The sequence below is a fragment of the Vespula vulgaris genome, chromosome 6 (assembly GCF_905475345.1).
Source record: "Vespula vulgaris chromosome 6, iyVesVulg1.1, whole genome shotgun sequence".
Lineage (NCBI taxonomy): Eukaryota > Metazoa > Arthropoda > Insecta > Hymenoptera > Vespidae > Vespula > Vespula vulgaris.
Window position 1 is genome coordinate 7,367,694 of NC_066591.1, and position 13,676 is coordinate 7,381,369.

The following is a 13,676-nucleotide window of genomic DNA, read 5'->3' on the forward strand; positions in this document are numbered from 1 at the left end:
CATATCAAAATTTATTTTATATAAGTATTTTAAAGGATTAATATTTACAATTTCGTTTGAAATGAAATACGTTATAATATCCACTGTAAATCATAATCAAATGTAAATGTAAAATGAATTATAAAAATATTTAAAGTTAGTAAAATTAATTCGTTTGATATAGAAATCCCTATATTTGATTTCGAAATCAAATTCGAAATCAACAATTTACCACAAAAATGTAATTAATTTTCGAACTGAAAATACGCTCAGAGATCGTTTTTGGTCCATTACAAATTTAAGTAAATATAATAATAAAAATAAAAAAAAAAAAAAGGGAAAAAATATTTCAAATATCTAATGATAGATAAGCTTTCATATTCATGTTTCAAAGTAATAATGAAACAGTCCAAATTTACCATTCGATTCAATACGCCGGGGTAATTAAAACTGGATTCTAGAAAATTATTACACAACGAGATTTATTATCCATATATACAAACGTTTACATAAACTCTCGAGGAGCTGACAAATGAAACGAAAGACGAATGTGACACCAGTCGTAACCTTAAGAATCCAATAAACTGCCTTTTAACTTTCTGTATTGAGAGGACAATACGGAAACGTGTTTCAAAAAATCGAAAATCAAAGAGATTATAATACGAGGAATCTTAAACGACGAAAGATTTATTGTCTATTTACAAACGCGATTCTTCGGGAAGTGACATTAGCTTCTTTTAACAATTATCCTAAACTCTAAAGGAAGGACTGAAGAAGAAACAGGGCATCGGAAGAAAGACGCGATAAAAAGGATAGGACAGTGAACCTTAGCGATATTTATTGTCTCTATGTACAAACGTCGAGTGAACGACGTATGGTACGAGGATTGAAATAGTCAAAATGGTTCTACCATACAGACATGCGCACGCAGACTGATTCATTCACTCTCTCCCTCTCTCTCTCTCTCTCTCTCTCTCTCTCTCTCTCTCTCTCTCTTTCTATTTTTAGTCGATCATTTATATACAACTTTCCTGAACACGAAGACTCCTCGTATAGATATCATGGGTACGATGAACGGGTAACGTGCTAGGTCGAGCTGGACTAAGACTCCTTTCGGATCCTCCTCTCTCAACATAACCGTTCGGGTAGATCCAGGAATCCTTCGCGTGTAGAACCGAGGATGGCGAGGGAAAATCAAGCTCCTCGAGGCATCCGAAGTCTTTCGTTCTGTTCGCTCCACTTGGCGCATAGTTTGGCTGGAAAATGTCGGGTCGTTGCTCTAGGAGCTTGTTTGGTATCAAGTCCGGATCGTCGTCGGGTAATTCTGTCGGCATGCCACTACTACGTTCTTTAAACTCATCCCTTATATCCTTACTGGTAGTACTCGTCATCATAGCAGCGGCCACACCGGGCATTGTATTAGTTGTTGCTAGCATTCGATTATCTTTACTTTCATATTGAACCACTTCTGTTAATGTCTTTATACCTTGCATCGGATGATTTCGACGATAGAGAGTCAAAGTTATTCCAACAATAAGGATGCAGACCGCGGTTATACCACCGGCGAAGCAAGCCACCAATAGACTGTAATCTGTAGTTTCTTCGGACGTTCCACGACCTTGGAAGAATTAAATCAATAATAGCCTAGGTCATATCGAATATTGTGTTGAGATAGATGTTTGGTAAATAACGTAGAGGGATTCACACAAAAAAGACAAGAAAAACGAAAGAAAGAAAGAAAGAAAATATTATAGATTTAAGGAATATTTAGTTAACGTTGATTAGAAAGGTTCGTTCAAATTCTCTTTTCTTCTTCTTTTCCCTTCTTCCTTTTCTTCTTCTCCTTCGTCAAACGATTTTCTTGAATTGACTCTAAGAGAAATCGAAAAATCAAACTGGTGACTAATTTGTACCCACGACGAGTCGCGAGGAAAAGACTGCAGCGTAATCGAAGCAAAGTCTGCGAGCTAAGATTGGCTCGTCTTCGAAAGGATCGTTCTTCTTATCGAAAGGGAGGAAGGAAGAAAGGAAAGGGGTGGAGAAGAAAAGGAAGAAAGAGGGTTCTCTCGTCCGAACGCTTGCCGATCTCGGACAGACGTGTCCGGTAAGCGGAATTCGCTTTTTCTCTCTGTTATTGGATCACGAAGAAAACGCAGGTAGATTCCGGAAGCGAAGATTAAGAGGAAACGGAGAACCGGTTCGCGGAGAACGATGACCTCTTTGGAATTCAGAAAACGCTGTGGCTTGTTAGCCTCTTCTAAAGAATCCCTACGTGTTTACCTACTTCTATGTATGTATGTACCTACCTATGAAAAATATATACGTTCGTTTATACATACGCGATGTCCACCGAAAAAGAATTCTTTTTGAGAATACGGAAAAAGATGGCTTTTCGAATGTTAAATATACTTATCTATTTCATATCGTTGTATTCCCCTTAATAATATTCTAATAAAAATTTCATCTCTGTATTCTTTCATATAAAAAATTTGAAAGTATATCAATTAATGTAATCGTTAATACCATTTTACGTCATATTGCTTACGTTGAACACATACTACACGTTGACTAGTTCTATGGCTATTTAAAAGAAAAAAAAAAGATCACAATTGGTAGTAAGCCACGATTCAATCGACAACGCAAAACGAGCAGGAAGAGGCTCGAAATGCTCTTGAAAGAAGAGCTCGCACACGCGTACCTTCTCATAAAACAGAATCGTACCGCGTAACAGACATGAATTACGCATGAGGATGGAAATTAAAGACGATAAATGCGGCCGAGAATGAGGAGAGCTACTCGGCTCGTTTATGCGATTTTAATTCAGGCCTTACGATGGATGCTGCCGAAGGAGGCTCGCGTGAGAGGAGAAAAAAGAAAGAAAAATTCTTTCTTTCTCTCTTCTACCTCTCTACTATTACTCTTCCACGTAATGAGAAAGAGAAAGAAGAGAGAAGAAAGGGAAACGAGTATAATAGTAACAAAAGTAAACAAGAACGTTGAAGGACGTTCTCGATCCTGTTGCTACAAGCGACGCACGACTTGACGTCCTTTTTTTTCTCTTCTTCCAACAATATGCTTATTATTTCTTATTAAAATGATTTGTTAACGTTCGCCATTCACAACAGAAGAAATTTTTTAATTATTTGAATGGAAATTAATGGCGATATTCTTCCTGATATTCTGTAATGTTATTTATCAAAACTCGAATACTCGATTATCAGACATGATCATATAATTAAGATATCGACGACAATTTATGCAATCTTCTAATTGTAACTTTATGTTAATATCAGAAGATAGATAATATTTCATACTTTATCGATAACGTTGCTCCCTGTCAACTTTTTAAAAGACCCTGACGATGAATAAAATTGTTCATACATATATGTAATAAGGAGCAGCTTCTCTACAGGAGTCCAAAAATATATTTTACTTATACACGTCATTTGTAATCTCAGTTATCAAAAAATTATGGAGCGACGTCAATCTTTATATGTGAAATATGAAAAATAAATATTACAGAAAAAGACAAATGATCGATAAAAATCTTAAAGCAAGGTATATATTCGAGTAATTGATTACATTACTTTGATTTCTTACAAAAAATTATTGTATGTCAATGCAGAGATATTATTACCGATTGATTTTAAATAAAAATTTGTCAATTATGATCGTCTTTTCTTGGAAGAAAGCTTAACAAACGTCACTTTCGAATACATCATTTAACTCACTAAGGTAGAGGTCTTTGTAATTGTAATCCAAAAATCTCTCTTTGTTTTATGATAAAAGATATAAATCTTTTATCTGTCTTTCTATGCCGTTAAAAAAAAATTGCATTATTGGAAGGATCGGAAAGGTTGGAAATAATTGATAGAAAAGGGTTCAAGTTTGTTTTTTTTTCTCACCTGTTGTATACATGGCGACTCCTTTGAGACTAACAGGTTCAAGAACAACGGGATCGCTTCGACCTTTTGCATTTACGGCATAAAGATGTAGTCTATAATTGCATCCTGGTTCCAAGCCTGATACCTCAAAAACCGGACCGGTCGATCTATCCGTGTGATTCAGGTAAATAGTATTTACATGATAAACGTTATCCTCGCTGTAAACCTCCAACTCGTAATTAGTCAACGGCAGACCACCGTCGAATCCCTCGGAGCATCTGACGATCAACCAATCGGCGTCCCTCGGGTCGGTAGCTTTAAAGTCTTCGTGTCCTGTTTTACATAGACGCGTGCTTATCTACACGGACGATTCTCATGAGACAACAAAACTCTTGCAGTTTAATCACGGCAAAAACGAAATGGACTAATTTACGTTAATGAAGTGAACTCAAAAGTAATGAGATGAAAATTAGAACTTTGATTATACGGATTAATCGGTATCTATGAACAACGAAACGAATAACTCATTTATTTAGAATGATCATTTATCATTTTCGAAAGACATACGAAAGGTCTTTTTCTCTAGTCTATCGCTTTTATATCGTCCATCCTTTTTATATGATATAAAATCCTAAAATCCGATAAAAATCCAAATGGAACTTGATAAAGTCTAGCGATATCGCTGTGTTCATGCTGGATACTTTTTAAACTCTCGAAAAGACACGTTTCTCCTTCACTATCGTTCGATAGAAAGGTGTAAATCGACGTTAACGACTTTTTTCTCTTTCTCTTCTTTTTCTCTTTCTTCTTGTCCTCCCGTACGATCTCGAAGATAGTACGACAAAAAAAAAGAAGAAAAGAGTGAATCCCGTCATTCCCGGAAGCGCATTCGTCAAAACTATTAAAAAGTATTTATCCTTCGGGAGTAAAGAAACAAGAGGGAACATCGCGAGGTGGTCGAAGTTACGAAACCGGTAGCACCTGACCTACATTGCAAAATGCTGTGCCGTCGAAATCCGAACACTTGTTTCTCAGCACTTAGCTGCTCCCCTTCCAAGCAGAGCGGCAGCTCTTTCATCCGACAACGGCAGCGTACACAACGCTGCTGACTCTACGGAAAAAACGTCAGTGATGTGCGACCGTTTCTTTCGACGTGACGTGGCAGCAGCAGAAATACAGAGAAATAGAGAGAAGAAAAAGAGAAAAGACATTTCTCGGTCGACTGTTTGCGTTTTTCACTGGCTAAACTACCCTATCGTCTTTAATAGACGCCCTAAGAGACAAATTCCAAGAGAATTCACTCGCGATACCCGTTTTAATGCTAAACACTTTTAGAGGCATTACCTACTTTTCAAATTAACTCAAATTAGCACGGATTTTTGTTAAAGATTAAAAGGCCTGTTGATGAAGTACCTTAATTCATAATTTACCTATTCAATTCATATTCATAAACAGTGTTGTAGAGGGTGAATGGAAAATTAAAAAGAGGCCATGAAAGATAATACAGCTAGCCAATTAACCGTGAATGTTTAACTGTACTGCTAAAAAAAAAAGAAAGTAATAACAATTTTTAATCGCTAGCATGTAAGAAAGAATATCGATTTATGTAAACTTGGCTTAGTAGCCAACACGATAGGAAGATAGAGCAGGTCGCTTACCCATTCGATAGGAGAAGGGTCCGGTCGATTGTACGGCTGTACAATTCTGCAGTGGATATGGCTTCCCAGCTACAATGATCTGAAAAAGACAGGGCGTTTTCTGCAGCCCTATACGATTTCTCGCCCAGCAAGCTATCGTCCCATAGTCCATGTCGTTCGACGGCGTGTAATTCATTCTGGAGCCGTGCCAATGGCTCGTGACGAGGCTCAACGGTTTGACCTGCGTGAATCGGTTCGCCGGCACGTTCATCAGTTCGCCGGAGTTGTTGAACGTCCATTGAAAGGTCGTAGGAGGTGGTTTCGATTGTACACCGCAAACGAGAGATATCGTCTCGTGCTTCAACGCGCCTACCACTTGTGTTGATGAGCCTTCTTTGCAAATTGGGGCATCTGACAACAAATCATTTTTTCATCTTTAATTAGATCGATCGAATTAACAATCATTAATAATAATCAGAATAAGTGTCGTTGAAATCGTCCCAACCCTCTTCCCTACCTACATATATTCTCATTTCAAATATTATTATACAAAAGGTGTTAAATATAAAAACATCAATTTGTATATGTAAAAATCCCGACGTTAAATTTTCATTGCTTATACTTTTGTTAAATAAACAACTTACACATTATTTCTAGCGTAACTGGCCTACTTGTAGATTTTCCCTCGAGATTAGTAGCCATACACGAATATTCGCCAGCCGAACTTCTAGTTACACTCTGCAAAACCAAAGAACTACCACCAGGAAGTATGATCCCGGCTGTCGCGTTCTGATGCAATTCCTTGCCGTCCTTGAACCAGGCCAACTTGTAAGCTTTTGGATTGGCCAGGACGTCGCACTCGAAGTAGACGTCGTCACCCTCGTTTATATCGTTCGCCCGCAAACTCGAGCCCAATTTGATCGTGACCACTGGAGCGTCTGTAAGCCGCAAACGCGATAAATCGATCCCACTGAACTCCGATGTCCCACAAATATTTTCTCCTCGCGTGAAACAATCTTATGAGCCACTCAATTTCATTCTATACACATATGAATCATTTTCGCCCATGAACAGTTTTTTTAATCCTTTTCGTTAGCACTCTTATGTCGAATGAAAGAAAAAAGAGAACATATAAAATATGCTCATACTAAAGTGTTATAAAAATATAATAATAGCAATAATAATATTAGTAATAGTAATAGTAATAAAAATAATATAAATTAATAGCGACGTAATAATATTCCTTACCATTGATAATTATAAGAATTTTCATTTAATGATCGATCTATTTTCACTTACAATGAACGAGCAATCGCCATTTATCTTCCAAGGCACTGTCAGGTACAACAGGGTTTTCGGCACGACAAGTCAAATACTTTCCTTCGTCCTCGATCGTAGGAACATAACTCAGCACACTTCTCGTTATGTTCGGACTATCTGCAAACTATGAAGAACTCAGTATCTATGCTCGTAAAAGACGTAACAATATTCGATATAGATAACATCTGATATTTCACGTAGCACTTTAATAGCAATTGCACTCACATTTCTAGCCATATGCTTCACTTGATGCGTCCCTTTCCACCAAGTTATAATGGCTTCGGGTCTTGAACCAGAACTCGCACATTCTATTTCGTACGTTCTTAATGCGGATATGTGATTTCGTTTATTTGTTATATTTACCATTAATGGTTTAACTAAAATAAGAAAAGAATTCGGATACGTCGACTCGTCTCTCAAAATGATATTCTAGTCTGCAGAAACCGAAAGTATCAAATTAAATTAAAAAAAAAAAAAAATAGAAAAAAAAATAGAAAAGAAATAAAAAATCTTGAAAATCATTCATTTTTACGTTCTACAAACTAGAGGACACTTAAATATATAATCGAAATACTGAAAAACTCACGATTAACGTCGAGAATAATCTCGGATGTTAACGGTGACATAAGTTGCGTATTACTCGCCCTGCAAATCAGTCTAGCCCTTAGAAAATCCCTTGTAACTCGCGACACATCCAAACGATTTATAGTAGCATCTCCATGCTCTAACGTGTACGTATCATCGAGTAATTTTCCTTCAAAATACCAAGTGACCTTTGGTGGGGGCGTGCCTCCGATCACCTCGCACAATAGCGACATTTCGCTACCCTCGTTGAAGGGTTGTAATATCTTCGCCAAAACTTTACTCGAGCCGGTGTAGATCACCGGTTTCTTTGGTGGCACTATTGTTCGATGAAAAAGTCAACGATTAATCGCCCAGTCAGGTTCACAAAAATATTTTTTCATGGAACTAGCAGGTTAACGAAGAATTACAGAACCATTTTATGTAAACGCTTTTAAACTCACGGGTATATAATCAAAATAGAAATACAATATAAATCAATTAAATTGAAGAGAGAGAGAGAGAGAGAAAGAGAGAAAGTGTGTTGAAATGAAAAACTAAAGTTTAACCAACAATGAGAAATCATCAAATAACTACTTCGATTCATAATCACATTGGTTGGTTCAACGTTTTAATAAAACTAGAAAGGAAAGTTAGCCATCTCTTTGACTGATCCAATCGAGAAAATGAAAATGCGGCTAGCCGCAGATGAGGTCAACACCTGTTGAACGGTTACTGCGTTCGATTAATTAATTCGAAATCGCGTTGCCCTTCGCCAACCGAAAGCTAGTCAAACTCGTTACGCGATGACCCGTCTTCGTTCTCTTTTACGCTTCATTAATGAGATCCATTCGACTTAGCAACTTTCCTTCTTCCAGTTAAATAGACTACTTCTTCTAAACTTTCCTACGCTTCTACGAAATATTTGAAATTTCGCGGGCTTTTCGAATTCTTGAGTAATGAGTTTGTAATTTCCACAAAGAATAACAAAACACTTGACCTACATTGTATGAAAAAGAAAATTGGAAGAAAAGTGGGAAGGAAGTGATAAGGACAGGATCGATTAAGCTCACCTATAACGGTGAGGTTGATCTTCTGATTCTTCGTTGGGCTATCCTTAAAGTCCACTCTACATGTATATACTCCTCCATCGGTCGATTGCAAAGGATCGATCTCGAGTTCAGCTGGCACCACGTTTGTCCTCATAGTCGCTCTTTCCCCAAATACATATGGATCCGACCAAAGCTTTGCTTGACCTACGGCTCTACCGCGGGCATCCACACTGTATATTGGCTCGCCTTCCTTCCCGTCTTTGTACCAAAAGACCATGATAACCATCTCGTCTTTCGTCGGTGGCTCGATATCGCAAGGTATTTGCGCTTTGAAACCGGCCACCGCCGTTATGTCTAATACGGGAACTGGAAAATCGAATGGCTCGTAACTTTTCTCATTCCTTTAAGTCGTTCTCGAAGGATTTAATATTTCTTAATATTGGAAAACGTCTACAATTTACTCCTTCGTCTTTATTCTTTAATTACGTCTTTTTCTAGACTAGGTCAAAACTGTCATTTTGACATTCGAAGTAATAAACTTTAATAGAAATGTCTTTGTGTCTTGTTAAGATGTCATATTAATAATTAACATTTGTTATTATTCAAAGAAAGTCATAGAATGTAATTTTTACACTTGAAACATCTCGTTGATTTATTTTAAATGAGTATTTACGTCAGCGAACAAAGTAAACGACAAAGACATTAAAGTTTTTACTTGCTATTTAATTCGACTATCTCTTTTGAGCTAGGGAAACGATCAAATTCGTAAGAAAGTAAGGAATCACGTGGTAAAGGCTGTTAGTAGTAGTCTTGAAAAACAAGGCACGTAGCTGAGTTACTTCGTTAGAGCCAGACCAAAGCGAAGACACGGAGCCGATATCTCTTTGGTCGTTCGCGCAACGTTTGCAAAGACACCGTAGATTTTCTTGCCGCAACCGCAAATTTCTAGTTTTAGTCAATTCCTCTAGTGCGAGTCGTACGACTTAACTGCAAATTGTTGAAACTCCAGTCAACTTATCTGTATTCGGTGTATCTGCTGCATTGTATGTTAAATTACCATAGAAACGTGTTCTATTAATAAATAAATTTAAAAAAAAAATAAGCAAAAGAAGCAAATTTTACAAAGTATCATTTCTTACTAAAAACAAAGATATGAGAAAGAACATTTCTCAACTCCTATTTGCATATTTGCAATTATCCTTCGATAAACAATCAACTTGAGTTTTTTTCCAGAATACATAAATCCGTCAAAAACTATCGCTCAAGAAGACAAATAAAAATATTTGATGAAATTTCTTGTTTCCGAAGATTAATAGACAACGTTCAGACACCTAATCAATAAAACACTCTATAGATACATTTCATTTCAGAATCGATCCAACTTTTTATCTGCATAACACACGAAGGTTATTTCCTTTCGCTACGGCTACCTCTATCATCCATTGTTATTTTACGAGCAGCAGAACAACATTTCCCGAGCGACTCTATGGCAATGTTAATAATATCGGTATAATTCACGTTACTGAGAAGAAACACGCGTTTCGCGACAGTCGTTACGAGGCCAGTCGTTAGCGACTCGACTACGAGCTTGCGACTTTAATTTCCCTTCTCCTTAACTCCCATTCATTTCTATCGTTCTTATGTTCTTCCCCGTCATTTTAAAGACCCTGAAATACATTTTCACGCGACCTAAACTGCAAATACATCAACCGAGAATATCATTTTCTTAGTTTTATCATCTCGTTTTAACAATAATTAAATTCGTTCTTATAATAAGAGAAACGTATCGATTTGTTATTAATATTTTTAACAATGTTGTTTAACAAAGAGTAAACATACAGCTCCATTATCTTTCATATTCTATATTAAATATTATATGTATGCAGCTATATCTTATTATTTATTTCTAAAGAAATACTAACAATAAACGAAAAATAAACCATCAAATCATGTCTACTCTATATTATAATGAGCTATTTAAAATAGCAAATATAATAATAATGGATTTGTTAACACTGTCTGTAATTTAGATCTATGATCGCTTTGTACTTGCTTACACACATACCAGACACGAGCGCACACACACAGACACTATCTTCGCTAGTATATCTATATGCGTATAATCATCGTTCATGTCGTCAGATATAATCGCTTGTTAGCGTTTCAAGTGTACTGTATATTAGGCGAATCCATAATCCGAATTCACGAATGACGCTCGTTACAATTAGTTCTATAAGAATTAAAATATAATACATAATAACGTGTGAATAAGCGTCCCTTTATCATAAGTTTTATTCCCTCTAGACGATCTAAAATAACGAGCCGACGTGCTTGCAAGCTCATTTGCAAATAGCAAACATGACGGTGCGAGTCCGACCAGGAAGCAAATGGATCAATTAAGCTATTATCAAAATCAACGATGGAAATAACAATAACGAAATTATATAAAAAGCAATTATGGTTAAATCGTGCAATTTTGTATAAATGAAAGGAAAAAAAAAGAAAAACGAACAAATATTAATTTAAAGAAATAAATGAAACGTTAAACGAAAGACCGCTTCAGTCTTTTTATCGATCGTTACGTCAGAAGAGAAAGAAACAGTTATGAACAAGGTGGATGGAAAGGAAATAAAAAAACAAAGAAAACTCCCCGATGATAAATGTGAAGAGTTAAAGAACCTCGTAGTTTGAAGCTCGCACGATCTATATTAAATTAATTCCATGTTGAATCATCGTAAGGGGAACGTTAACGAGAGTCGAACGAATTCCTGCCAATTATCCATCCATAAATTATCATAGTTGACATGCAAGGAGTATAGTCATTAGTGATCAGACATTACAAGCAAGAAAATATTCTACGAATAGCGGCTGAACGATCAAACGAGCACGAAAAAAACATCCACGAGTATCATTAACTTTATCTTACAAATAGTTAAGCAGACAAGACAGTTATTTCCGTGAATAACATTGTTATCGCGATAGTTTAGACAGGACTATAAATTGTCCATGTTTATAAAGGACGTTATAAAGAAAAATTAATTGATTCCAAAGTACAAATACTTGTACGCTTTCATTCTTACATTTTTCTTTCTTTACATAATTTCAATATAATCTTTTAGAATCACACTGTATATTTAAAGAAAAATGATCTAACGATCTTTGAAACTAATTTATATTACATTATTTAACGAGTTCAGCAGTCTAATAATCCCATCAGCTTTCCGCAAACCTAACGTTTACCTACACCTTCATTTATGTATGTTAGTTACTCTCTCATAGCAATCTACGTGCTAAAGGTTTAAATGTCATTGCAAATAGCTATACGAATTTATGAGAAACGAAGAATTAATTCTGTTTTTTCTTTCTCTTGGACTTAAATGTTTTCTATCTGGATCATCAACTCGAAAGATTAATGTTTCGAATGAATCCCTTTGACTTCTTTTATAAGATATCAAATACTTTTACTTACAGAATTCTCCTTCGTTGCATCCTCTTTACTTCTTGTTTTAATTTTTATTTACTTTTTTTCTTTTTACTTCCTTTCTAAAACATGTATAGAATTCTTGTATTTGACGTATATTCCTTTTATTAATTTTATTTGTTAATATTCTATGTAAAATTTTCAATCTACTTTTTCAAATATCTCTTTAAATCCCTTTTAATCTTTCTATAAGCTTTGAAATGAAAAGAAAAAATGTAATAATGACAAGAGGGAATGACTTTTAGATGAATTAACTGCACACGTGGTCACGTTGCTGCACCGAATTTCATGGTTAATACCTCATCCGTCGTATCTTGAGTTTCTTTTCAGTGTACCTTAAAATTGAATTTTATGATACATCAAGCAGAAGATTACATCTTTTCTCTTGTTAAAGAAGTTTCTCGCAACTGCTATTTCTACAAATTGCACGACAACATTTCTCCTTTGTATCCTTCTAAGTAATATACGTTTCTTTTGTAAAAGAAATCTTACATGTTTCAAATAAAGTATAAATCATTTGAAAAAAATCGAAAGTAAAAATAACGTAAGTACTTATATAATTACAAATTAATAAACTATATAATTTTGGAATTGATTGTAATTGAAAGTTATTTCTATGAATACACTCACAAACACAATTTAATCCATTACATTTTAGTTTATTTTTCATCATTTTCTCTTCACAAATATATCTTTTTCACGTAAGAATGAAAGAAAATTAACTTTTTTCTAACAAAAATATAGATAGAATAGCTCGTAAAATATATTCGTTTCAATGATAAAATGAATAAATGTTATAACAAATATTATAAAAAATTTCCTTTGGATCATTAGTAAAATACTTAAAAGAAGAATAATTTTTTAAATTGACATGGATAAACTTCTGAAGATACATACGAAATTACTATACCGAACGGTAAAAAGTTCTAGTTGATCGTACCAAACGACCAAGTTTTATATATATATATATCTATATATTCTCCCATGTAAACGTCCGAATATTATCTTTGGACATATCTAGTATCGTGAAGTGTTACTTCAACTAGTATCTAGTATCGTGAAGTGCTACAGCGACTATATAGTGTATACATTGGAAACAAACCGAAGCACCGACAGTTAGGTAAATAGATGGGTAGATAGAACGTAGAACCGAATACATTTGAAGCTTAGATCGAGACATTAGATGCGTCGTTCCTAGAAACACATATACATACGCATACGCACACGTGTATGTACATATACACGAAATAATTTCCTGTTTCCTAATTACATAATTAATCTCGAATCGATATCTTCGATAATCCATTAGCATCCACAACTCTCCATTCTCTGTTCCTTCTAGGAATAGAGAACACCAAATACCTTATAAATATATAAAAATATCGAAGATTATTCAATTGATACAAAGATTTCTATAAACATATTCGGAATAGAAATAAAATGTTTTATTATTAAAATATTGTTAATATTTTACATCATTAGATAGAACGATAAACAATTTTTATATCAAGCATGTCCCTATAAATCTGCATATATTATATAGGTATATCTATACATCATATCTTTCCATATGAATTATCTTAAATCATTTTCTCTCTTACAACGTCAAAATAGTTCAGGCTCGACTATCTTCGTTTACAATGTTAGTTCAAAAAAGCGTGATCCGTGCATAGAATCACGTGGGTTGTTCGATGCGTATATTCCCTTTAGTGGAACCAACCGGAAAGAGAGCGATTTGCCGATCCATCGAACCGGGAATTAT

The 13,676-nt window shown here is 35.2% G+C and overlaps 1 protein-coding gene across 3 annotated transcripts in view; it reads right to left on the reverse strand.

The window, feature by feature from the left end:
• Positions 1-444: 444 nt before the first annotated feature.
• The window catches only part of LOC127064634 (hemicentin-2-like), a 28,423-nt gene continuing 15,191 nt past the window's right edge, over positions 445-13,676 (reverse strand). For all 3 annotated transcript variants that reach the window (XM_050995970.1, XM_050995971.1, XM_050995973.1), the window contains 8 exons: positions 8,455-8,799; positions 7,407-7,721; positions 7,046-7,197; positions 6,800-6,944; positions 6,145-6,438; positions 5,522-5,911; positions 3,885-4,196; positions 445-1,597 (listed from right to left, as the gene is read on the reverse strand). In XM_050995970.1, coding sequence (XP_050851927.1) covers positions 996-1,597; positions 3,885-4,196; positions 5,522-5,911; positions 6,145-6,438; positions 6,800-6,944; positions 7,046-7,197; positions 7,407-7,721; positions 8,455-8,799 — 2,555 coding nt within the window. In that variant the 3' untranslated portion in view covers positions 445-995. The remainder of the gene's footprint in view (positions 1,598-3,884; positions 4,197-5,521; positions 5,912-6,144; positions 6,439-6,799; positions 6,945-7,045; positions 7,198-7,406; positions 7,722-8,454; positions 8,800-13,676) is intronic.